Genomic DNA, 26562 nt, shown 5'->3' with positions numbered 1-26562 from the left:
ATTAGCTTGTCATTTTATATATTTTCAACGGATTCCTCATCTGTTTCAGAGTTTCGGAAATAAATTGGGTAAAAATGTGACTTTCTGAGTTGTAAATTGAAGAGCTCGTGCGGATGTTTGTGTACTTCTTCGGCAAGTTTCAACGTTTTTGTTCCGACCAAAACAAATAGCAGAAGAAAGTGACGTAGTTCCGCTTCCTCGTCCTGCTGCACCTATTGAACTCGTTGCTGCCATCTGCCGAACAGATACTGTCACTACAATGTCTCTTGATAAGCGAGCTGAACAGAAAGAAAGGATTTCTTTCTGTATATATATATATATATATATATATATATATATATATATATATATATATATATATATAGTTTCTGATTAGGAGGTCAAATGTGCACGGACCCGACCTAAAACGTCCTTTCTTTCTTTCTGTTCAGCTCGCTTATCAAGATACATTGCAGTGACAGTTATAGGCCATCAAATATTATTAAATTTCTTCAGTTTCTTGGGTTTTTATGCATTTATTTCATATGCTTCTCTTCATGTGTTCAACACTTATTTTCTATGTTCTTCAAGTTGAATTATTTATTTCGTTTTTTACATTTTTGCAGTGCACATAAGCTTTTACTGAGTGCTTTGGGGTGTTTTTAAATTCTTTAAATGCTCAAACAGCAGGCAGCCGTTATTAGGTCCTTTCAACGTCCTGGAGCAGATCGTCAGGTAAGCCTCCCCAAACTAAGTTCGCTTATTTTTCTGATCAGGTGTGAATAAATCGATACATTTTTGTTTTGGATCTTCCGTTTGTTTACTCGCAGCTGGACATTTCAGCCAACAGAAATGTATGAAGTAATGTGGAAAAAAAAGAGTAGATCTCAAGAGAACCTGGAAACTGTGTTTTGAGATGCCAGCAAACACAATTGGAACTGTAAATTTGCAATCCATGGTGGTGCTTTTAAATATGAGAGATATGGCTTTCTGCCCAGAGCGGCTCCACCACAAGCTGTAGGCATTTAAATAAAAAAGAAAACAAAAAAAGCTGGAGGCATCATTCTTGGCCCCATGGCTCTCAGGACCTCTACCTCTACACAGTAAAAACATAAAATCTTCCCAAGTGTTTTAGGTTTAATTTTAATACTAATATCTTAATAGAATAGAATAGAAGTACTTTATTCATCCCAGCAGGGAAATTACTTCGCAGTTACAGCATAGAGACAAGACAAGACAAGACACAATAACAACGTCCGGGTGTTGAGTCTGGAGTTTGGCTGCGTTAGAGCTGATGACATCACAGGCCACTGCTTCATCAGCTGATGGGGGAATGTAAACAGCGATCAAAATGGCGGACATAAACTCCCTCGGTAAACAACACGGCCGCATTCCCACAGCCAGAAGTTCAATGTCCGGGCTACAATCTGTTCCTTCACGTTAACATGGCCGGGATTACACCACCTCTCACTCACACAAAGTGCAATCCCGCCGCCCCTCTTCTTCCGACTCTTGGGAAAGTCCCTGTCCCCCGCACCAAGGAAAATCCAGGAACCTCCACGCTGTAGTCCGGAATAAGCGAGTGCAGCCAGGTTTCCGTGAAGCAGAGATACTGCACTCCCAGTACTCCTTCTGGGTCCTAACCAGCGCTGTGAGTTCGTCAGTCCTATTTCCCAAAGACCTCACCACTAGCCTGCGCCGTCTCTTCTTCTACCTCCGTTTAACTCCAGACCCGCAGCCCCGTCGTCTCCTCCGTAACTCCTCCGGAACCACAGGCCCGTCTCCGGGCAGCAGCAGAGGCCCACACGGCGCAATCAGCCGTTCACGCGAGCAAACAATGCCGCTACTCCGCTCGGCGAGGTTCTCCGCAACCACGAGTATAAAAAGTAGCAGAAGAACGCGGAGAACATCGACAGAACCACATCCAGCCATTGTGGAAAGCCCAACTGATGATCCATGGGTTCTTCAAGCACGGATCATTAATCGGTTACAGCAAATATACACAGACAAACACACACGACGGGAGCTGCGTCTGCAGGCAGCCAGCTGTGCCGGCGCCATCTTGACGAACATCACCGAATACACGAATCAGACGAATACACTTGAAATAAGAAAAACTAGCTCATAGGTAACTTTTCAGCAAGATTTATGAGTTTCTTTTAAGTCAATAATTCCTCAAAATTGATAAAAAAAAGTGCTTGTTCCATTGGCAGATTATTGTACTGACAGCAAAAACATATTTCCCAAATTATAAGTGAAATAATCTGCCAGTGAACTACTTTGCCGTCAAAATTAAGAGACTATCAACTCAAAACAAGCCTCTGTTTCTTTACGAAAAGTTTCTTGGAAGTTCATTTTATCTTATTTCAAGATATTTGCACTAGAAACTGGACCAGAATCACCTGGTAAGATTTGTTGTTTTCGCAGTTAACAGAGGAGGGGTTGTTGGTCGCTCTGTAATCACAAACCTTTTTTTTTTTTTAGTTCTGACTAGAAACTTTCTGTGCGATTGAGTTTAAAAACTGTGTGATGGAGGATTTTGTGTTTTTACAGTGAATATCCATGCCCACCAGAATGCTTATTTGATGTTTGCCACAAGCAACAAAGGGGAACACAGCTTACATATGGAAGACAGTTCAGGCCAGAGGAAGCTTCATAGCCACTAATCTGTTTATATCTATCAATCACCAAGGTGCGCCTTCTTTTTTCTTTTCTTTTTTTGCATGGTCTGTCACTGCTCCTACATTTTCTTTCAGCAGTAATTTTTTTCTTGGAAGCAGCTCAAAATTGTGTAATCCACACCTGACTAGACTTTATATTCAAATACCTCCTGACATGCTGGAACAGTTTATACATTGTGTGGGCATCCAGCTCTGCCCGGAGGCGCTTTACATAGACGTGCGACATAATTACAGTTTGTGTTGCTTTGACCCTTTTTTGTGTGTGCATGCCTCGACACCGTGCCCTTTGTGTGTGTGTGTGTGTGTGTGTGTGTGTGTGTGTGTGTGTGTGTGTGTGTGTGCTCTTGGCCCCCCTTTTGGGTAATTATGCGTAAAGCTCTGCTAACTTTAGCTGCGGTGCAGAAACCACACAAATAAGTTTGGAATAACATTAAAATATCATTAGTTTTATTTCATTACTTTTGCTTTCTGCTAATTGAACTACTAATAAGTCTGGTTGGAAACGTAACTGGAGTAAAAAAAAACAAACAAACAAACAAACAAAAAAAAACGCCACAAGAAGTTGTGTGCGTTCTTTTGAGCGCGCGCGCTCTCACCAGGCCGAGCCGCCTATATAAACGGGCAGCCGATGGTAAAGGAGTCTCATGGAGTCAGACGGTTGCGATGACGAGCAAGCAGAGGGATGCTCTCCGACCGAGCGGTGCCGTTTGCGCGCTTTTACGCACGGCGGCAGCGGCGGCGCGTGCCTCCCCAAAGCGGGCACGCGGCGCACCAGATGCCATCTTCATCAACATCATCCTCATCCTCGCCATCCTCGTCTCAGTGATGTTGCCTGCCACTATCCAGCCAGCATCGGCTCACCCTCAGTGCCTGGACTTCGAGCCGCCGTTCAAGCCGCAGTGGCACCTGGAGTTCTGCTCCCAGTACGAGCAGTTCGGCTGCTGCGACCAGCGGACGGACAACGCGATCGCGGAGAGATACTGGGACGTGATCGAGCAGCTGGAGACGGCGGGCTACGACTTGTGTGAGGACGTGCTGAAGGAAATCATGTGCCAGGTGAGCCTCCACAGCCGGGGCCATTTCGCTTTCACACGACGCTGCGATGGAGTCGGGTTTAATATGGTGGCGGAATTTCACAGCGTGACCTCGAAGGTGAAGATGAAAAAAAATAATAATTGTTGACGTCGTTACATAACGCATAAGCTGGCGAGTCAGGAGGATGAACCGCAAAAATATCTGAAAATGCAACATGAGCGTGAAATTCTGACACGAGGTTGCGCACTCATCACTGTATTGAAGTGATGTTTGGCTTTTAAAGATGCATTGAAGCAGTTCTCTTCTTTTTTTTGTACAACGTACGAAAAAATCCAGTGATTGTTAAAAGCAAGTTTGAAATTTCAAATTCAAAACAGAGTCAAAATGAAACAAGCATATACAGATCCTTTGATGTTTGCTCTGCAAAAGCACAAAATCTTACCAGGTATCTTTGGTTTAGTTTCCAGTGCAAACATCTTAATGCTCTCTAAATAAGAAAAAACTAACTTACAATTAACTCTTCAGCAAGAAATATGAGCTTGTTTTAAGTCAATAATTCCTTAAAATGTATTAAAAATTCTAGTTCCATTGGTAGATTATTTCACTTATTAACATGACATTTTTGCCCATTTTATAAGTGGAATAATTTTCCAATGGAAGCAGAACTTTATCATCCACATTAAGCAATTATTTGATTAAATATCTTGCTAAAAACTTACTTCAGATATTTGCACTAGAAACTAGACAAAAAAAACAAACTCTTAAGATTTGCAGTGTGGATTAGCTAGTTGCACGTAAACCGCTGGTTTTTGTAGATTTTAAATCCTGCAAGATTTCTGGCTGTATTTTCAGCCTTTCTGCTTGACAGAACTGATAGAGCTCCTCTAAACTGGCTGGCTTTCTGGTACAGAATAGGCTTTTATCTATAGTCCATAAATTTTGAACAGCGTTTATGTCGGGGAGGGTGTTCCAGAATTTTTATGTTTTTATCCATTCCAAAGAAGAAGAAGAAGAAGAAAAAAAAGCAGCACATGTTTGGGATTATCGTCTGTTTGGAAACCTCCAACTGGCTCAAAGTCCCACCCTTCGGACCCAAACCTTCACAGTCAAGATTACGGAGAATTTGTTGTGATGTTTTAAGAACAAATCCAGCATTAACTGGACCGCCGTCCACAGTGAAGCGAGTTTAATCGAGAACGTCCTGACCGCCAAAGAAGTGCCCGCTCTGTAATTGTCACCTTCAGGCGTAACTGAAACCCACAGCCTGCCTGTGTGGACGAGACAAAAGTTGTCAGTAGGAAAGCTTTGTAGTCAGATTAACGGAGATTACGCTACTGTGCCACAATGATTGAATCAGTCAGGACGAAGTTTTCAAACCTGAAAACACTGTCAGACATGGTGGGGGCAGCATCATGCTGAGGGTGCTCTGGTGCTGGTGGTCCTGATGCAGAGCTGGCCCAAGGCAATGCGAGTTATCAGTGACTGCTTAGGCCACAAGTGTCAAACTCCAGTCCTCAAGCGCCGCTGTCCTGCAGTTTTTAGATGTGCCACAGGTACAAAACACTGGAATGAAATGGCTTCATTACCTCCTCCTTGTGTAGATCAGTTCTCCAGAGCCTTAATGACCTAATTATTCTATTCAGGTGGTGCAGCAGAGGCACATCTAAAAGTTGCAGGACAGCGGCCCTTGAGGACTGGAGTTTGACACCCCTGGCTTAGGCCCTCCACACCACTAGGGGACCTACAAGAGTAATAAAGTGATATATATATATATATATATATATATATATATATGTAAATTTTGAATAATATCGAATAACAAAAATTAAATGCTATTACATATGGAAAAATGATTTTGTATATTATTTTTTAGCTAGTTTTCATTTACTTTTTCATGTAAATTTAGTGTTTATGAGCTGATATTACTTTAAAATAGTTAACATAACGCGGCACACTCTACATTTCAAAATCCAAATATTTTATTTTTAGTTTGCTTCTCCTGTATGGTTAAAATCAATAGCTATAATAACAGTGATACGATGTTACAAATGACGCTAACGATAGCAGGTGTGTTACACACTAGCAGTAGCTAGTGTGCAGTAGCTGGTCACTAAATATATCTGTAAAGCACTTTTCACAGATAATTGCATCACAAAAGGCTTTACAGAGTTTAAAGTACAAGAGAGGAATGACATCAATGTACATTGAAACTGGTTTTGGTATCAATGAGCAGCGCTCGATTTTTCCGAGTTAGGAATTACGTCACACCTGAGGTGAGGAGTTTCTTAAAGAGACAGAGGCCCGATTTCAAGACGTTAAATTACAAAGTCAAATTTTGCTTAAGTCATATTTGATATATAAAACATTTTTAGAACTGAAGGTAACAATTACTTGACTGTTCTATAAAACGGCACTATGTGCCTGGGAAATACATGACACAGCCCCTTTAAGAACTCTAAATTAACACATCATCCACATTGATAATTAGTTTATTTAGAACTGCAATTAACTCTTTGGAGACGTTTAGGTTTTGCTTATTTGACCTCAACCCCGAATAAAAGCATAAAGAGATTCTTTTGATATTTTCAATGCATCGGGTTGTGCGATTCGTTCGACATATTTTGTTGTTGTTGTTGTCGTCATCTCGTCATTGCCTAAACATCTTCCGATGAATCACCCAGGAGTGCTCTCCTTACGCTGCCCACCTGTACGACGCGGAAGACCCCTACACTCCGGTCAGAGACCTGCCGGGACTCTGCTTCGGCTACTGCTCCGAGTTCCACAGCAAGTGTCGCCACGTGGTCCGATATCTGACCGACAACCAGCTGCTGCTGGACACGTCCGGACGGGACATGGCCACCTTCTGCAGCCTCATCAACCTCTCCGACCAAGACTACTGCTACCCCAGGGTCCTGAAGAGCACCGACCTCAACAGAAACCTGGGGCAGGTGGTGGAGGACCCCAGAGGGTGTCTCCAGGTGTGCCTGACCGAGGTGGCCAACAGCCTGAGGAATCCGGTGCTGATGCTGCACAGCGGCGACGACACGCACAGGATGTTCATCGCCGAACAGCTGGGCTTTGTTTGGGTGTACCTACGCGACGGGAGCCGGCTGGAGCAGCCCTTCCTGGACATGAGCGGGGCGGTGCTGACCACTCCCTGGCTGGGGGATGAGAGGGGCTTCCTGGGCATGGCCTTCCACCCCAAGTACCGCCGCAACAGCCGCTTCTTCATCTACTACTCCATCCAGATCGACGGCAAGGTGGACAGAATCCGAATCAGCGAGATGAAAGTGTCCGACGGCGACATGAACGTCGCCGATCCTTACTCTGAGAGGTAAGGCGATAAAGTTCGGCCTCTGATGCGACTCCGATATATATTTGAGCAACTCATCAATTGACGGCACGATCAATTAAAAGGAATCGATGGTTTCCATTCCGATGATTAATAATATCACCGGAATGTTGAGACATCATAGTACATTTGGTTTAGGTTGTAAGTAGGCCTATTACAATAACAAACTGAGCTGGACGATAAATTATAATTATTATTAATTATATTAAATTATATTAATTATTGGATAACATTGTTGTTGAGAATGTTGTTGTTTCAAGACCATTTTCAAGTAATATATTGATAAGTTCATGATAATGAAAGTTTCAGAGTGAACAAGTACACTTTCATTTTGCACAGAGCACTTCACACGAACTGGAAGATATTTTAAGAATGAATAAAATGGAAACAAAAAACACTTACAACCTAAACCAAATGCAATACTACGTCTCTGTAAACGAAATTGCCCTTCAAAAAATATTGATCATCAAAATGGAAATGATCCAGCTCCTTTTAATTTATCATTTGATTAATTGACTAATTGGGTATTGCGACAGGCTTAGTTTAAGTGGTTTTTATTTATAGTTCTCTGCTTGGTGTGTTTTGTTTTGCCTCTTTACAAAATTAAAGTTTATTGGCCTTTGACAGAGACAGCTTGCGTTATCATGCCGTTATCAATACAATACTTTGAAAAGGTTTCAAAGCAACAATGTTATCGTTTATCGCAACAATTATTGGGCCAATTTAACCCCCAGCAAAATTTGTTATTGTGTATAACTGCATATGTTGTAAAACCTCCAAAAGCTCGCACTGATGATTTATTGTTGACGTCCCGTCGAGGCAGGGGCAAATTTCTCTGGGGCAGAATGCCCTGAAACTCTAACAAAGGCCAAAGAAATCTTAGATGTCGTTCACTAATATTTAAACATGAAAATAATAAAAAAAAAATGTTTGCAGTTATTTGGATGAGGCAACTTTTAAACGCCTCAGGCTTCTGTCAGCAAATAGAGCATTAGAGTTGAGTTACGCCCCGGACATGACAGAAGCGGGAGTAAATCTTGGATGAAAGCTCGCCTGCGGGTCGTATTTCATGAAGAAATATTTCTCCGTTACTACCTAGGCTGGCGTGCGGGGTTAATTCGCTGCAGAGTCTGTTTTCCAGCTGACATCTCAAATCACACGTAGCTACTTGGACTTACAGTCTTTTTTATATGAAAGCAAGACTTATTATAATCCGAAGCGCTTCAATAACTAGTTTCGCTCTCTTTTCAGCTGAAGGTGTTTTGATGAGATGCAATGTCCACTCCTGACAGACGTTTTCAGCAGTTTGTAAAAAAAAAAAGGATTCTCCCTTGAACTTTTTTTTCGCATTTTGCCATGTAATAGACCAGTAATGGTGCATAACAATGCACAGCAAAGTTAAGGCGACGGAAAATGACACTCGTATATTGAAAAATATTTTAATAATCCGACAGGATTTAGAGGCGAAACAATCAGAGCTGTTGTCTGAGCAAACGCCTGGTGGAACCGAGCATCTGCTGAGCTCATTATGTGAGCTACTTCTCAGAGCAACGCTGGTAAAAAATAAAATAAAATTTAAAAAAAGTTTAAAAACAGTTGTTAAAAAGGTTAATAAAGGAGCCGTGTTGTTCAGGGTTTCAGAAAGAGCAGGAGTTTCTTAAAGAGACAGAGGCCCAATTTTAAGCTGTTAAATTACAAAGTCAAATTTCTTTTAAGTCACATTTAATATATTCACCAATTTTAGAACAACTGAAGGTAACAGTTACATAATTGTGCTATAAAATGGCGCCTGGAAAATAGATAATAATGCTCGTTTAAGAAGAACACAATTTGTAGTCTCCAGCAGTGGTTTCCTGCTCACTGACGATCACGAGCTAGAGGCATAAACATGAACTTTGTTGGCATCCTTTTCTCATTCGCAGAGTTATTTTAGAAATCGAGGAGCCGGCTGCAAATCACAACGGCGGTCAGCTGCTGTTTGGTCAAGACGGCTGCCTGTACGTCTTCACAGGAGACGGTGGGAAAGCCGGGGATCCGTTTGGGAAGTACGGCAACGCACAGAACAAGTGAGAGCCGCCGGGTTGCTTCACGCTCGGGAGAACATGCAAACACACAGCACCTGCAGTCAATTCAGCGTTGTTCATTTAGCACAAGTTCACAACAAATGTCATCACAAGGTCACAGCTCCATTTCATATACAATCACGTGGAAAAAGTCTATTGTGAAGTTTTTATTAAAACAAACGATGTAAGATACAGATAAATGCCAAATCCCTTAACAGACCAAGCTGGAGACCTGGAAGATCTGCCTGTTTTTATCAACCCAGGTTTATACTGCAGTGTGAAGGTGTTGAAACAGACCAATCAGTTTCTTTGGAGTTTTGTCAACTCTGGCTGCAGGGCTTCGGATCAACAGTTTGGGACTAGATGTATTCTCTTTCGTTCGAAGGACTCAGAGGAAATTGTTAAAATGAACTAACCCCCGGCTCGTACAATACACTTTAATAGTTCTTCTCTTTCATAAGTGAGTTCACTGCTTTCCAGTTAAATAAAAAAAATCTTCGGGCCTATCATGGAGGATGTACCGTACCCTCTCCAGATGCAGGGTATCAGTCAAAGTTGAGACCCGGTGTCTTAAAAGTTGGGATTTTCTTCTGTTTCCAGAACAGCAGGATTCGACTCTGTGCACACAATGTGTTATTATGTCTTTGTTACCGTCTCAAGTTGTTCTGACGTACCTGGAATAAACAACAGTGCATCCTGTCTGATTTTGATGGGCTTTTGAGAAGAATGAAAATAATGCTTGTGATAATGCATCAAACCTGCCACCTGTCTTAGATCTGCACACATGTCCCTTATTAATCCTACGAGATCTGTAATTTTTATAATTTTAGATGTGAATCTGGAATTTATATCCAGCAATTTCGGGAACTGACAGTCTGACGAATAAGGAGCGTAGTTTTTATAGAAAGCTTTACAGAGATATGTGGTCTGAAAGAGCAATAAAATGTCCTCTTCTGTTGTGACAAAAACTGATGAAAACCTTGAGTCAGTTTCACTGAGCATGTCAAATCCCAACAGCATCTATTTATTTTTACTGTCTCAAGTTGTTCTTATATGCCTGGAATATGTAATCACAAGCATTATTTTCATTCCTCAGATCAGTGAGGATCTGTAAATCAGGGCAGATCCTCACTGATGTTGGAGAACTTTAGTGAACAAACAGAGTCATAAAGACTGAGGAAGAGTCATAAAGACTGAGGAAGAGTCATAAAGACTGAGGAAGAGTCATAAAGACTGAGGAAGAGTCATAAAGACTGAGAAAGAGTCATAAAGACTGAGGAAGAGTCATAAAGACTGAGAAAGAGTCATAAAGACTGAGGAAGACGCTAGAGAGGTCACGGCCAACTACCCCAAAATGAGGTGGAAGGACGACCTCATTAGGGGGAACCAACCAATCGGCGTCCTCAGATGGAAGAGCTGCGACAGACCAACCGTTAGCCACAATTTGTAACAATAAAACCAATACAAATGATGAAAATTAGATGTGCATTGGGTAAGATCAGCATTGATCATTCTCTCAGTTTAAATATGTCTTATGGGGCCATAGAAGTAAAACTCACACCAGATGTTGGCAATCTTTGGTTCCTTTCTGTGAACTGTGATCTTCGGTCATTTCTATTTTTCAATTGGATGTGAGTTCGGTGTCAGACGAGGCCGTTCTGGCAGCCGGAGTTTCTCTGAAACCAATCAAGAGATTCCTTGGTGTTTGACACACTGCTGGCCCGCACAGACATACACACTATACTCATCTTCAGCTTCTTATCTGGAATGTTCTTATGCATTTCTCCGTTCATCTGTCATTGATTTATGGAAAGTCCTCCAGAATCATAAGCACTGCACAATTCCTGAGCCGTAAATATGAAAAAATTCAACATTAAACATACTGGAAGTTGAAAGTGTTGCATCATTTTCAGCCTCATTTTTAGCATTTCCATTCGGCAGCAGGTTAAATTGATAAAAGCAATGCAGTATTTTAACTTCACAGTAGAGAAAATCATATAGTTTTATTAGGCAGGTGTAGGGAAAAAATATCGGTATTGACATCGGTTGTCGGCCAAATGAGTTTTAGTACATTGGCATATCAGATATCGACTAAAAATTCAATATTGTGCGTCCCTCCTTTTTTTAATCTGGTTACTCAGGAGTTCTTTGTTGGGCAAAGTGCTGCGCATCAATGTGGATGGAAGCGACCCGCTGGGGAAACCGTACCGGATCCCACCTGACAATCCGTTCTCCAGAGACCCGGACGCTCGGCCGGAGGTGTTCGCGTACGGTGTACGGAACATGTGGCGATGCTCCGTGGACCGCGGCGACCCGGTGAGCGGCTACGGCCGCGGCCGGATCTTCTGCGGAGACGTCGGTCAGAACCGCTACGAGGAAGTCGACATCATCGTCAAAGGGGGGAACTACGGGTGGAGGGCGAAGGAGGGCTTCGAGTGCTACGACATCAAGCTGTGCCAGAACGCCTCTCTGAGTAAGTAACTCCTTCCTGTTCCCTTAACAGTGGAAACTAGGAGCCATTTTCTGACACTTTCACCACCTGCTGTTTCTGGCGGAAGAGTTTTCCCATCCGCTAGATTTTTAGTAAAGTCCGACGTGCGTTTCTCTGCCACAACAGATGACATCCTCCCCATCTTTGCATATAGCCATCATGTCGGGAAGTCTGTGACGGGGGGGTATGTGTACAGAGGATGTGAATCACCAAATCTGAACGGCCTGTACATTTTTGGAGACTTCATGACTGGGTAAGATTGCCTTAATCTGTGCCAAATCCAGACTAAAAATAACGGTTTTCTGCTCCTTAAGAGAAGGAATATAGGCTCAAAATACACTTCTGAGTAAAAACTGTGACTTTTCTTTTTCCTTCCGGTTCCTTTCGTTCATTTAGTCGGCTCCTGGCATTAGAGGAAGACAAAGCCGCTGGGACCTGGAAAGAGAAGAGCATATGCATGGGTAGTACAACAACCTGCTCCTTTCCTGGACTCATCAATCATCACCACAAATTCATCATCTCCTTCGCTGAAGATGAAGCAGGTTGGCTTTGCTCAGTTCCTCATTACGAGTTCCAACGCTTCTTCCTCCTTTTGACGATTTGTTTGTGATTTCCCGTCAGGGGAGCTGTACTTTCTGGCCACTTCGTACCCCAGTGCCACGTCCCCGACTGGAACGGTGTTTAAATTCATGGACCCGTCCAGGTACGGCATCACGCACAGACCTTTTTTAGATTATGATTCATTACACACCGCGCTACAGAATGCTACGGCGGCGTGTTAAGGACATTGTAGATAAAAAAAACAGACGAGAAAATTTCCGCCAAGTTTAATCTCAAAAAAATGTCTTGAAAAATCAAGTTTTAAAAGTCAAAGATTTTCTAGAAAAAATAAATAAATTCTGAGGCTAATCTTGGAAATTGTCTTGAAAAAATTTCAGAAAGTTTTTTGAATTTGAAAAGTCAAAAGTTTGCCAGCCAAAAAATGTCAAAACTTGAATTTTTTTGTCTTTTGAAACAAATTTAAGGTTGGTTTTTTTTGTGCAAATTTGCATTTTGGCTGTTAAAAATGTAATTAAATGTTCAATATTTAAAGTGGTATTAATGCTTTAGTAATGCACTCTACATAAGTTACTCAAACAATGTTTCTTTTACCGTATCGACGACACTCATTGCCGTTGGAGGACGTTTTGCAAGATTCGTGACTTCGTAGCAAAAGACAAAAAGTGCAATAAAAAACTTCAGACATGACACCGAGCTCGTTAGCTGAAGTCTAACTTTCTTGCTTTGTAGGAACTTTTTATAAAGAACAAATCAAGTAGAGGTTATACAACTCAAAGTTCAGAGAAGTTATACAATCATCCATGGAAACTGATCACAATGGCTCCTTTGCTGCTCCCCTTCTGGCTTGTGTGACACAGAGCTCTTTGAGGCTTCAATTTCAATCTGGAAAAACAGTCAATCAGGTTCCAACACACCAAGCTGACAGATGCGCTTCGCAGGATGGAGTCTTTTTTCCCCTTTCAATGTCTGCTGTAAATAACCGATTGGATTTAGATCTGGACAGTTTGCTGGCCCCGTCGTTGAGTCGATATGAGATTGGTGGTCTATTGAGCGTCAGGTCGCTGCATTACGCAGCACAGACATAAAGATAAAACACATGAAGAGAAAACCGTTACCTGATCAATTTTAGTTATTTCGTAGCTCAGTGGCAGAAAGGATGGACGATTTCTTCTTTGGGTTTAGTTTGCAAACTAAGGAATCTGTAGAATCTTAGAACAATTGTGAGGAAATTTTTCTCGTTCAGTCTCTTGTCCTTCCACTCTCATTCTGCTGCTAAAGAATCCACAGGCACCTTGTGTGCTGGTGAAACTTTGCGACTGCATGACATTGTCCCAAGTAGAGGATCTTCTTCACTTCTCTTGTGGCATTCAGCCAGAGTTGTGGATGTTCTCCGTCTCGCCGCCTGTTTTCTTCAGATGTTGTAGCGCCGATAAGAAGCCACGTGTTCCTCTCAAGCGTTTTGGCTGAAAGGAATAACTAAAGTGTGCAAATAGCCAAACAAAGCCGGTTTGTTAATCGGCTGCCGGTTTCCCCAACACACTGAAACGGCTCAGGTTCACAAACACACAGTTTGTCATTTTATTCCTCCTAAACTGTTACATAAAGCACAGAGGGGTTTCTTTATGACATATACAGGCATATAATCACGTATTTTCTCAGAAATGTATGTTTTTTAAAAATTATTTTTTACTCTCCACTTGTGGTTCCTGGTTTTGATTTGGGGTGTCATATGTAACACTGAGATATTGCTTTCCTTTATTTACATTAAGATCAATTCTTTAGGTCAAATGTTGAACATAGAGTAATTAGCTTTACGTTGCATTAATGACTTGGCAGGTAAAAGACTAATGGTGTCGCAGACTGTAAAATAAAAATTCCATCAGTTAACAGACTGATTAATTTCTTGGTATCATAAATACATATTTTGTTTTCTCCAGTCAGTTAAAAGCTCAAAAACGCAACTTTGCCGCTCAGTCTTCATGTGAATCCAACAATGTGATTAAATCTTGTAATCTTATAAAATGTCCATTTAAGTAAAATAATATTTCATTTATGTGATCCGTTTATCTCTCCAGTAGCATTACTCAGCCTCGATGACTGACTTAAACACAGTGTAAACTAAAACAAACATGCAGGATTCCACACTGTCCTGCTGCAAACAAAATTAGTGTACATGTCTACTTTAAGTAATCAACACAAGTATTCTTACTTTATGTGCTTTACGTGCAAAATTCAAGTCTAGAAATGCAGGCGTTCTTGCATCAGTTTATGAAAAGGACAGGCGAGACGGGGTCGTCTTTCCTCTGGAGGCCTCTTTCGCTCTGTCTTTTCATGTAAATGTCCCAACTTGAAGTCAATAAAAAAAATAAAAAAAAACATCTGGACAGTTTTGGACTTGGGGAAAAAACAGGTAACTTCCAGTTGTGATGTTTCAGGAATGTGGAGCTCCACTAAAATACTCCATGAAGTTTATCAAAGCAAAAAAAAAAAAAAAAAAACAATTTTCACTGAGGGGTGCAAAGAAAATAAAGTGTGGGAAAAATCATAATAAGTCATTGGAACTAAATATTTTAATTATTAAATATAAATATATATGTATTTGGCCCGCTCCTGCAGTTTCTGGTGTAAAGCCTTTACGCAGGCCTGAGTGCAGCCGTTCAGTTGGAGTTCTGCACAGGAGCCTTTAGGATTTCTCCTCCGTTTCTCCCAAACTAATAACTCTGGGAAAGTTTTAACCACATTGTCCCTGAATCAGTCCCAGAGCGGCGCTCTGCACGGCACAGGCGCGCCTCGTCATTTCAAACATGTGGTGCAGAAAAGGAAAACGACACTGTGAATGAAGTGCAACGCCTTCCTCCTTATAGGGCTAGACGCATCGTCACAAAAAAAAAAAATGTGTAAACTTATACTTCCTACATGGATAATAAAAAAACAAACTCAAGAAGAAAATCTGCTATTTGCAGACCGTGTCAGCCACTGGATAATACTTTTATACACCAGGATGGTAAGAAAGCAGCATAGTTTAATGAATAATGCTTGATTCTTGAAATGATAATGGAGTCAGTTGAATGCGAGACTGTTCAGAAGTCACTGGAGAGATTGGTGTAGAAATTAAAAGCTGTTATTTATTTTGGACGAGTGGTCTGTAAAGACAGTGGTGGTGGTTGCAGGAATGGTGCATGAAAAAAAGCTAATTTTTTAAATTATTATTATTATTTTTTTAATCGCTCGCCCCTTTCTACTGTCACCCTGGGCAACTGCCTATATAACCCATATTAAAAACTGCCACAGTTTAAAGTACACAATTGACAAGAACAGTATTCCTCACATGAACAAACGTATTCACATGTGATTTTAACTCTTTTGAAATTGTTATTTTTTCTTCATCAGTGGGGTATTTTCAGCGTTTTGTGAACATTTGTAAAGCAAACGCAGCCACTGACACCTGCTCCTACATCACATGGCCGACCTCCTCGCTGCCTCCCCCCAAAAAGCATAAAACAGCAAAAAGATGGAAATAAACATCGGCAATCACTTCACATTTCACACCGTTAAAATCGGACCGACATGGTTTTTTAATTATCCAGCAGTCCTGAATGTTTATACTCTCGCGCCCTCATCAATTTCGGATCTTTTTGCTTTAGCACGTTATTAAACTAGCGAGCTTTACTTTCATTCGTACTATGTGACAGAGTTGAACAAAATCGTATTTCTTAAAGCTCAACACAAGATAAAAGACAGTATATGCCAGCACATATGGCCACTACCGACAATAAGAAGCTCTGGTTAAACACAGTTGTTCTGCAGTGCAGACTGCAGTAACCATTTCCAGAGCGCAGACAGTCTAATAACCCATGTGCGGGGCGAGTGAGACCATTTATAATCCCAGTAGATCTGCTCTGGCAACGTAAATAATGTCGTTGTTGAACAGATGGGAGCGAGGTCCTGCTGGTTTTCTCGACTCTTTGAAGCGCCTTCTGTTCAGCGGTAGAGCAGCTACCAAATCAGACTGAGACGTCGCAGGTCAGCGTGCTTAGAGTGGACTTCCTGTATGGAAGTCGTGAAGACGGACATTTTGATGCTTTCAGACCTTTGGAGAAAATGGAGCCGCTGTTCACATTCTCCTGAAGTCAACAGTGATCTCTCGTCAGGTTGCTGTCGCCACACAGGCCTCGAGTCGGTTCACTTCCTCTCTGTTTGCGTCACCATCTAATTACTGGAGAGGTGCACTGCTGTTATGTTTTATGATGTAATTCAGCTCATAATTGGCGCAGCAGTCAAAGGTCAACAAAGCCAACAGTAGCTGTGTTTCCGTTACAAAAGTGTGCAAAACTTTGTCAATATTCCACTAATGTAAAAAAAAAAAGTTGCAATTGTTATGTTCACATTACATAAGAAACAATTAAAATCACATGAATAAATTTGTTCGCGTGATAAGAAATAAAAAACATACCTCAAGCTACTTCCTGTTTTCTTCTTTGTGGTTTTTGCCAGCAGTAGCATCCGGTTGTTGATCATGTGACTCGTAATGTGAAAAAAGCGTTTCTATTGCAGTTTCGATACGGCGTCATCCTAGCGGCAAAACTTTTTGGGGGGGCATGCGGGGGTAAAGTTTTTTCGGAATTGGCACGTTTCCATTAAGGGATTTTATTTCTTGAGTCAAATTGCGCAACTACGTGGTCAATGGAGAAAACAGCTATTGAGGGGCTTAAAACACAGCCCTGCGGAACCCCAGTGATCATGATGGCTGTGTTAAAGGTGGTTTTTCCCCAAAATGCACCGCCTGGGGTTTGCCTTATAGCTAGCTACACAAAGATACGCTGATGCTAAGTGACCCCAGGTTCTTTTAATAGGTCTCGTGGGATCCTCATACTGAAAGTAGAACTAAAGCCAATAAAAAGCGACCTTGGAACATTTATTTTCCAGATAAGCCAGAGTCAGGAAACACAGATGTTTCTAAGATCAGCACAATCGCAGGCTTCTCTGATAAAGACAAAAAAAAAATAGATAGAAATAAGGTTTGGATACAAGTGTTTAACCTTATTTTTCACAAACTTTTTTTTAGTGCTTGCTGTGTTTGAGATTATTCAGGTTCAAATGATTGTTCCACAGAAACACACCGAGGAACGGGCGAAGGAATTTGTCCTGATCTCAAAACTACGCTGCCGACAGTGAGCAATTTAAGCACACACACTACCTAAATAACACATAGTACACATCTATAGATGGAGGGAGCAATTACAGAGGTTGCGTGCTTTGCTCCAGGGAACATCTGTCGGGTCTCAGAATAGAGTGAGGGTACTAATCCTGCACTTCCTGCCAGTCGAAGAACAAACGAGCATTTTTAAGCCGAGTTGTGTTTTTTATGGCTTAGTTTAACAACCTAAAAGAAAAAAAAAATTCAAATGTAGTTTTTTTTAATGTTATAAATAGTAGTTATACTTCTAAAAGACAACTTAATGAGTTTAACTTGTCAACTTTTGCAGGAGAGCCCCTCCAGGGAAATGCAAGCAGAAACCTCTGCCTGTGAAGGTGAAAGGGAAAAAGTTTCCATTCGTCCCCAGTGAACGTAAGTCAAAAACGCTCATCAGCACTGAGTGTCATCAGCTTTCTAATGAGGTGTGAAGCCGCGCTTTCTGAGAAGTCCAAGAGGGAGCTTATAGAGGGCAAAAAGGTCACGTCGAACAATTTAGCCCTGAGGGGACGCCACATGAGAGACGAGCGCTTACAGGTAAACGCAGCAGCCGGTTGAACTCTGATGATACGGCCTCAAAACGAGAGTCAAAGCAATGCAATGTTGAGCCCTTAATTACAAACAACATGATCCGAGTCATGAAAATAAAAAAGAACACTGTGGTTTACCGTATCAAAAACGGCACTTTGAAATCGGCATGAAGTGAGCAAAAATGTTGCTTTTAAAAAGAAAAGAGTCCACGACCAGCTGGACATGCACATATTATGGAACATGCACATATTTTAGTAAATTACATCTTTCTGTAATTAGATCATCAGTTACACCCAATTATAAGACATATATATGAAAAGCTGAAGTAAAAGTAACTATGCGGGTGCAAAAGGTCAGCTCTAAGTAGTTCCTGTCTTGCAGTAGATGACAGCCTTTGCATTTTCATTTCGTTTAAATACAGATGAGTTGGTCCCGAAGGCTAAAACTGACAGCCCCAGTTTGAGAGGAGCCAAGACCAAAGTGGACCTGTACTTTCTTAAAACAAATCCAATCTGAAAAACATAACAGCAGTCGATCCAAGAGTCATTTGAGCCGTTGTCAGCTTTGCTTTTGGTGGTCATTTACACTAAATCTGGTGATTTTTCGCACCAGAAACGAAGCTAGGAAGCGGTGCGCCGTCGATAATCTTCCTGTGGGAAACAGAGTAAACATTTAAATAATCAAAACCTGATATAAAAGTAAAGCAATGAAAAAACAAAACAACAAAACTTTAATCTGAACACTTGATTCGATTTCATTCCGATTTTTAGGGTCACAATTGGATTCAGAAACCAATTTTTCTATTCAAATGGTCTAGGGATTGTTTAAATTATGTGACTGAGAGGGGGGAAAGACAAAATGTGAACAAATTGTTGTACGTTTCCATAAATTAAATATCAAATTCAATCAGTTTCTATTTGAAAAAAATAAAAATAAAATAAGTTTGTGGATAAAATTTTATAATTACCAGAATTAGGTTAGCTTAGCTTTTTCTTAAGTAAAAAAAAATTAAAAATATTAAAGAGTTATTCAAAATATAATTATACAAAAAATTAAGCACACTAAAATAAATATTTGAGCAGCATCCTTATACTGTGCTTGTCTTTAGAACGCCATACTCTCTGTTTCATTCCCTTTTTACACCAGAGATGCACAGCCACATTTAGCACATTATAAGACTATTAAAAGCCCGTTTTACATCAAACACGTTCAAAAAGGGAAATGCCAAACATTCCCCCTTTTTAAACCCGATTTCGGTGGCCAAATGCTCCATTTTTACAAGTTACAAAATATTTGGCTGCAGAGTTGTTAAAGTGCAAGTACTTACTGCTGGCATGTGTGCCGTTCCAGAGACTGTGCTGAAGGCAAACGAGAAACCGACCAGACCACCACTAAGAAAATACAAACCGGCCACCAAACCGCCGGCGGTGAGCGGTCGGCACAGATCCACCACGACCGCAGCCAGCACCACAACCAAAGCCGCTGTCGCCAAGCCGGACAGGAAAACGCCGCCCAAGCCGGTCGGCAGGAACAAGAACAAATCGTGGCAGAAAGAGAAGAAGCTCAAGGAGAAAGACATGAACAAGAACGCCATGGGCAGGAAGCCGAAACCACCGATGAAGAAGACGGCTGCGAAGACGCCAGGCAAAGCCAAGGCGAAGCCGAAGACGACCCAGACCGCCACAGACGGTTTAAAGGGTAGGAAGCTGTCAGAGAGCCTGGGGGAAAACAAGATCACCTCGAAGAGGAGTCACCCACGGATGACAACGGGACTGAACGCAACAACATCTGACAGGAAGCGTCTCGTCTTCAACAATGCAACCAAGACAAACGTCAAAAGCAAAGTACAAAAGACGTTGCCTTGGGTTAGAAGCAAGCACATAAAAAGTGCCGAAACACTGTAGAAAAAAAAGAGAAAAAGTTCACGTATCGCTGCTTTGTACATTTCAGCTTTTTGTTGTAAAGAATATGCTTATTTGCTTCTCTGCCATCGGTCAGAAAGACACATAATTGGCAGATTTCAGCTTCTAAACTGACAAGACCTTCGACCTTTTCCTCAGACTGCATAGAGTTTATGCTAAGCTAATGATTTAGGTGTTCGGTAACTTGTGCTCAAATGTGTACAGAAGCAGATGATGTCAGTCTACTAACTGGATAACAACTGTACAAACAGAATCTACATTTTACATGTCAGATTAATAAAAAAAAAAATCTTAAAAGTTAAGTACCTTTTGCTATTCAGTTATAAATCAGTTAATCCAAAAATTATTACCAATTCACACGTTGATGTTAGTAGTGTTGCTTTTAGCTGCAGATTCATCCTTTGCCACACATGAGCAAGCGTATGCTAAATAAAATCCTGTTATTGCATTTTAGGCAATAAAATGTTTTTTTATTTAAAAAAAAAAAGGAGAAGAAACTGAATTGTTTATTTGCATTTTTTAGTGAATTTCTAATAGAAAAAGGCTTAAGCTCTTAATGCTCGATTGTCAAATCAATCCATTGAATAATCGATTATTAAAATAATCCTTAGTTGAAGCACTACTTCAGTGTTTTCATGGAATGGTTTGCGTTACATTTCAACAAAACGACACCAAAAAGAAGCAGTAACGTGTGTATATATATATTGTTATGTATTGCAAATTTTTTGCTCAGGTCCCTCTTGAAAATGAGATCTAGATCTCAACGGGGTTTACCTGATTAAATAAAGGAATATAATATATATATATATATATATATATATTATATATACACTGCTCAAAAAAATAAAGGGAACACTCAAATAACACATCCTAGATCTGAATGAAAGAAATATTCTCATTGAATACTTTGTTCTGTACAAAGTTGAATGTGCTGACAAACAAAATCACACAAAAATCATCAATGGAAATTAAATTTATTAACCAATGGAGGCTTGGATTTGGAGCCACACACAAAATTAAAGTGAAATAACACTACACGCTGATCCAACTTTAATGTAATGTCCTTAAAACAAGTCAAAATGAGGCTCAGTATTGTGTGTGGCCTCCACGTGCCTGTATGACCTCCCTACAACGCCTGGGCATGCTCCTGATGAGGTGGCGGATGGTCTCCTGAGGGATCTCCTCCCAGACCTGGACTAAAGCATCCGCCAACTCCTGGACAGTCTGTGGTGCAACGTGACGTTGGTGGATGGAGCGAGACATGATGTCCCAGATGTGCTCAATCGGATTCAGGTCTGGGGAACGGGCTGGCCAGTCCATAGCTTCAATGCCTTCATCTTGCAGGAACTGCTGACACACTCCAGCCACATGAGGTCTAGCATTGTCCTGCTTTAGGAGGAACCCAGGGCCAACCGCACCAGCATATGGTCTCACAAGGGGTCTGAGGATCTCATCTCAGTACCTAATGGCAGTCAGGCTACCTCTGGTGAGCACATGGGGGGCTGTGCGGCCCTCCAAAGAAATGCCACCCCACACCATTACTGACCCACTGCCAAACCGGTCATGCTGAAGGATGTTGCAGGCAGCAGACCGCTCTCCACGGCGTCTCCAGACTCTGTCACGTCTGTCACATGTGCTCAGTGTGAACCTGCTTTCATCTGTGAAGAGCACAAGGCGCCAGTGGCGAATTTGCCAATCCTGGTGTTCTCTGGCAAATGCCAAGCGTCCTGCACGGTGTTGGGCTGTGAGCACAACCCCCATCTGTGGACGTCGGGCCCTCCTACCATCCTCATGGAGTCGGTTTCTAACCCATTGAGCATCTTTGGGATGTGCTGGAGAAGGCTTTGCGCAGTGGTCAGACTCTCCCATCATCAATACAAGATCTTGGTGAAAGATTAATGCAACACTGGATGGAAATAAATCTTGTGACACTGCAGAAGCTTATTGAAACAATGCCACAGCGAATGCGGGCTGTAATCAAAGCTAAAGGCGGTCCAACAAAATATTAGAGAGTGTGACCATTTTTTGGTGGCGACTTTTTTTTTTGGCCAGGCAGTGTACAACTCATCTTTTTGCAAAGGTTCTACACCAGATTTCCTACAGTAGATATGAACATTCATCGGTTGTCGGCTCCAAACGAGCTTCATTTATCCGGACGCTGGACTGCGAAGGCTGCAGACATCTCACAAGCATTAAACTTAAAAAACCCAATAAAATACATAAGAATTTGGCTTTAGCATGACAATACTTTTGCAAGGTCACCGCATCTTCTCCAAGAATCCACACCAATCCTTCTGAATGTTCAGCCAGTCCCTTGACGCGGCAGCAGGCTGCTGTTGTACGCAGCTACGCGTGTAATTTCGCCGCCTCCTTTATGTTTTATTTTTAACCGTTATAGAGCCGTCGGTTTCTGCTGCCCGTCCGTATCTGGTGCATATCAAAAAGTCTAAAATAGCAACTGGCACGCACAGAACCCTGCAATAACTACACTGAGCTGAGCATTTTTAGATTGGGGCTGATTTCACAGGCCACACAGGGGGTTAAAAATAAACATTCAAAGTGTCCGTACATGTCCGCAGTCGTCTGTAATTAGACGCCGCAGCACCGATCGTCAGCGAAGCCGCGGTGACTGTGGCTTCGCGTAACGACTGCAGTAAATTAAAAACCATCTGACTTCCACGTGCGGCGCTGCACTCTGGGGTCGCATAAATCTCAAGCTGGAGTTTGTGCTTCTAAGAAGGAGAAGCTGAAGTGACATTTTTAACTCTATTTCCCCCCTAGCCTCCCTCTCCACCAATGCTAGAAACAGAGATGGCAACAGAGTGCCTGACAAAAGTATTTGTCAGGCACAAACATTTGAAATGTTTCACATTTTTGTCACAACAACAAACTCCAGGGTATCAAATTGGGATTTTATGCAATATGTTTTTTTGGGGTTTTTTTTCCACACATAAATCTTTTGATGACTTTAGAATGCTGCACTATATTTTTATTTAGAGGGATCAGGGTAAAGAGGGCTCAATACAAATGCACATGTGAGATTTTTTCATATACGTTCTGTTGGTCGATTGCATCCAATTATATATTTTTTTATTTTCCCCCAATTCATAGTCGTCCCACCTCTCGCATGATTGAAAATAATGATAAAATTTGACTTTATATCTTTTCATTTTTTTTCCAAAATGGCTGTCATTTGCCGTATTTATTAATTGAGTTGCTCTATTAATAAAGCAGCTCAATTAGCATCGTCCAAGTTCATGCTATGGCTAATAAAAATTAGACGTGGAGAACAATATTGTGTGTGAAACATCTTTATTTGGCTGTACTTTGTCCAGAAATTTGCCTTTTTATTGTAAAATATTTCAAAGAGAACAGGGGATCCAGCTCACAACATTTTTCAGTGCAGGATTAATCCTTAGAAAGCATCAATTAAGCATCTGTTTTTGAAAATAACTGTCCCTGCATATATATGTGTGTGTCTCTTTAAATTATAATTGAATTTAGAAATTAGAATATAACCTCAGTTATTTTGTCACACTAATCTTCCTTTTATTAATCAAATCAGACAGTGTGGTCAAGTGTTGGTAGCTGTGGCAAGGTGCACAAGTGGCAAAAATAAAAAAATCATCCTAAAGCATTTTTTTATTCACAACCCGTCTGGTTATCCCGGCTGCTTGTGTACCCATTTCTACCTGTACACATTTTCCTTCCACTTAACTTTTCACTAATAAGCTTGGATTGAGCACAACAAGCGTCTACACTGGTCCTGTTTGAGTAAATGACTGCTAGAAAGCCGCCAGTTTCGTGCTCTTCCCATTATTTTGCAGGCCTGCGCTAAAGATGCATCAGGTTGCTCTCATTTCCAGCGATGCTCTCGTGTGAGACGCTGTGCTGCAGCTGTGAGACTCAAACAAATCACCCCTGATCAAAGTCAGACCTCTCACTTTCTACGCTTTGGGTGGGTTCTTTCCCTTGCTGATGCGAACCCACCTAAAGAGTATTTCTGATCTCGACTCAGTTATGTAAGAGATGAACTGGGTCACGAAGCGAAGCAGCAACACAGACCAGACAGTCTGAGGCTATAGCAACACGTGGAGCTGATTATCCCCACCGTCCACACAAGCAGAAGCTTTAATTATCCAAACAAGGCAGCGGAAGTTACGAGTTATAATTGTATGACAACTATTTTTTACTCCCCTCCAATGTTAGACTTTTACGGAGCCCCTAGATCAGGGGTCTCAAACTCAATTTACCCGGGGGCCGCTGGAGGTAGAGTCTGGGTGAGGCTGGGCCGCATTCACACACACGGTCTCCTCAGCCGAACCTTTCTGATTGCCTATTACCATATTTGGCCGTAGTCAGGCGCTGTAACAGCCGTAATTGTGTAGTGTCTCTTTAAGATACTCTAGTATTGCTAATGATGTCAGAAGTATGCGCCACGGCTTCTCTGTAGACAGCGTGGGAGAAACGTGCTAGATCAGCAAACTTCCGGGTCTAGACTGGATGCTGAAGCACGTGAAGCGGGAGCGGCGCGGAAATTGCGCATGTACCGCATGCAAATAATGACAAATAGAAAATGCAAATAGGCCCGGCCGATGTCCCGCCCCCGAGAGCAATATACTCCACCGTGATTGGTAAGTTGGTTCAGCTCTGCACACAACACTGAAAAGTGCCAACTATATCAAACTTGCGGGCCGCACTAACATTAAACTTTCATATTAAGGCGGGGGCCACAAACTATCGTCCCGAGGGCCGCAGTCGGCCCGCGGGCCGCGAGTTTGAGACCCCTGCCCTAGATAGATAGATAGATTATCACACACACATATACAGTATATATATATGTGTGTATAAAAGGGGGGTATATACATATATACTGTATATGTGTGTGTATATATATATACAGTATATACAGTATATACATATATATATGCACACACACACACACACACACATATATATATATATATGTATATATATATATATATATATATCCGTACATGTACAGAGAGAGGAAGAGGTAGATATATATAGATTGATTGATATCCATATGTAGATATCTATATATATATATAGATATCTACATATAGATTTATATACATTTATAGACAGACAGATTTACATATAGATATAGATAGATATCTATGTCTATATATATATATATATAATTAAATTAAGAAATAGATATATATATCTTGCCCAGAAGGATAAATAGTTGTCTTAATTTTTTTCCAATTTGTATAGGTTTAGACTTCTAAAAGGCTCTTTTTGTTCCATGTTGTTTACATTTTCTTTTTGCAATTCTCCCTTTAATTAATAAATGTGGTTGTCTTATCTTCTGTTTAGAATTAGAAATAAAAATCTTACAATGAATGAACATGAGTACTGATGTTGAACGTGGGGGAAGCCGGAGCGCCCGGAGTGAACCCACAGCTGCACGGGGAGACGTTTCCTACCGTGCAGTCCTGGCTTTTTAATATTAAAATGTCCAATTAACAACAACAGTAGCTCTTTTTCCAATTACCGCCAATCACCCAACCCACACATGGCCCCACCCCCCTTTTAAATCTAATATACTGGAGACATAAATTGATGTCTACGCTGGATGGACATTACTTCTGCCTTTGAACTGGCGCAGACATGAGGGAGTTAGAGCCTTTTTGATTCTGCTCAGCTGACGCTCCAGCTGCTTGAGTCTCTGATTCCTGAGGTGTTGTTTGGATTCCATCTTCGTCTAATTCAACCTTTATCTGTGGAGGCGATGTTTTCTGTTTTTCTATGAGGCCACTCTCCCCTTCTGTGCAAACTACAGGAGCCCTACCTGTTACATCTTCTGAGACTTTGCAAGGTTTTGTCTCTATTTGCTCATTTGCTCAGTCTGTGGGATCTCTAGTGTTTCTAAATCTGTTTTTGGTGTCTTAGTGTTGTGGATCAAGTTTTGATCTGTCTCTATTGGGCTTACAATGGTTTCTAGTTCAGCTCTCATTGCCATCTTTCTCTCTTTCATACATTTAGTCAATGGCCTTTTGTCATCTGGCTGATCCCCATTCTGTTGTATTTCTGTCACCATTTCGTCTTCAGTCGCCTGCTGTAGTTCACCAATCAATGTTTCATTGCTATGAATCTCGGTTACGATGGAAGCTGTCTGATCCCCGATGATTTCGGAAAAGAAGTTCAGACCCCCACAACCAAACATTCCACAAATGAATGACGGTCACAGACCCTCCAGTAAAGGAGATTACATGGACCAACAAGTTGACGATAACATGGACTAACAAGCTACAGTCGGATTGGATCAGGAAATATGGAGCTATTTTTCAAACCTTTATGAGCAGGATATTGTCTGGAAATGTCTAGGACATGCATACGATGCTCTCCGCAAAGTCTTCATCACTTCCCGTTACATCTGTTCAGAGATTATAGATGCCTTCATCAAAGAAGAAGAGATTCCAGATCCCTTCGACGATTGGAACAATATATGGATTGTCCCAACAATCCATATATTCTGTTAACATGACTTACAACGCAGGCCATTTTTGGAAAACTCCAGAGCAATATGAAACCAACACACTAAAGTAGCAATTGGGCAAATTTTTTTTAACTCCAACACAGTTGAACTGGAAGCAATCGTTCCAGTTGAAGCAATTGTTTCTCAATCGTTTCTCAAAAGCCTAGAGACCAGACCCTCCGTACGAAGGAAGCAAAGCTTTATCAGGATAAAGTATCATCAAAGTTTATCAATAAGTAGACGTAATG

At 41.3% G+C, this 26562-nt stretch overlaps 1 protein-coding gene across 1 annotated transcript; it reads left to right on the top strand.

The window, feature by feature from the left end:
• The first annotated feature begins 3300 nt into the window (after positions 1 to 3300).
• On the top strand, positions 3301 to 20503 carry hhipl2 (HHIP like 2). Its single transcript, XM_005811276.2, has 9 exons — positions 3301 to 3716; positions 6377 to 7029; positions 8970 to 9113; positions 11252 to 11583; positions 11728 to 11854; positions 11998 to 12143; positions 12223 to 12304; positions 17649 to 17731; positions 19238 to 20503. The coding sequence occupies exons 1-9, from the start codon at positions 3324 to 3326 to the stop codon at positions 19789 to 19791; spliced, it is 2514 nt and encodes an 837-aa protein (XP_005811333.1). The 5' UTR covers positions 3301 to 3323; the 3' UTR covers positions 19792 to 20503.
• The last annotated feature ends 6059 nt before the right edge of the window (positions 20504 to 26562 follow it).

The sequence above is a fragment of the Xiphophorus maculatus genome, chromosome 19 (genome assembly GCF_002775205.1).
Source record: "Xiphophorus maculatus strain JP 163 A chromosome 19, X_maculatus-5.0-male, whole genome shotgun sequence".
Taxonomy (NCBI): domain Eukaryota; kingdom Metazoa; phylum Chordata; class Actinopteri; order Cyprinodontiformes; family Poeciliidae; genus Xiphophorus; species Xiphophorus maculatus.
Note: the sequence above shows the minus strand (reverse complement) of the source record. Positions and strands in the feature narration are given on the sequence as shown.

Excerpts from the sequence above, each read along its gene's own strand:
- hhipl2 (XM_005811276.2), top strand. The coding sequence starts at position 3,324 with ATGACGAGCAAGCAGAGGGATGCTCTCCGACCGAGCGGTGCCGTTTGC. Across the intron at positions 11,584-11,727 it reads GTGCCAGAACGCCTCTCTGA|ATGACATCCTCCCCATCTTT; the intron begins GTAAGTAACTCC and ends CTGCCACAACAG. Across the intron at positions 11,855-11,997 it reads TTTGGAGACTTCATGACTGG|TCGGCTCCTGGCATTAGAGG; the intron begins GTAAGATTGCCT and ends TCGTTCATTTAG.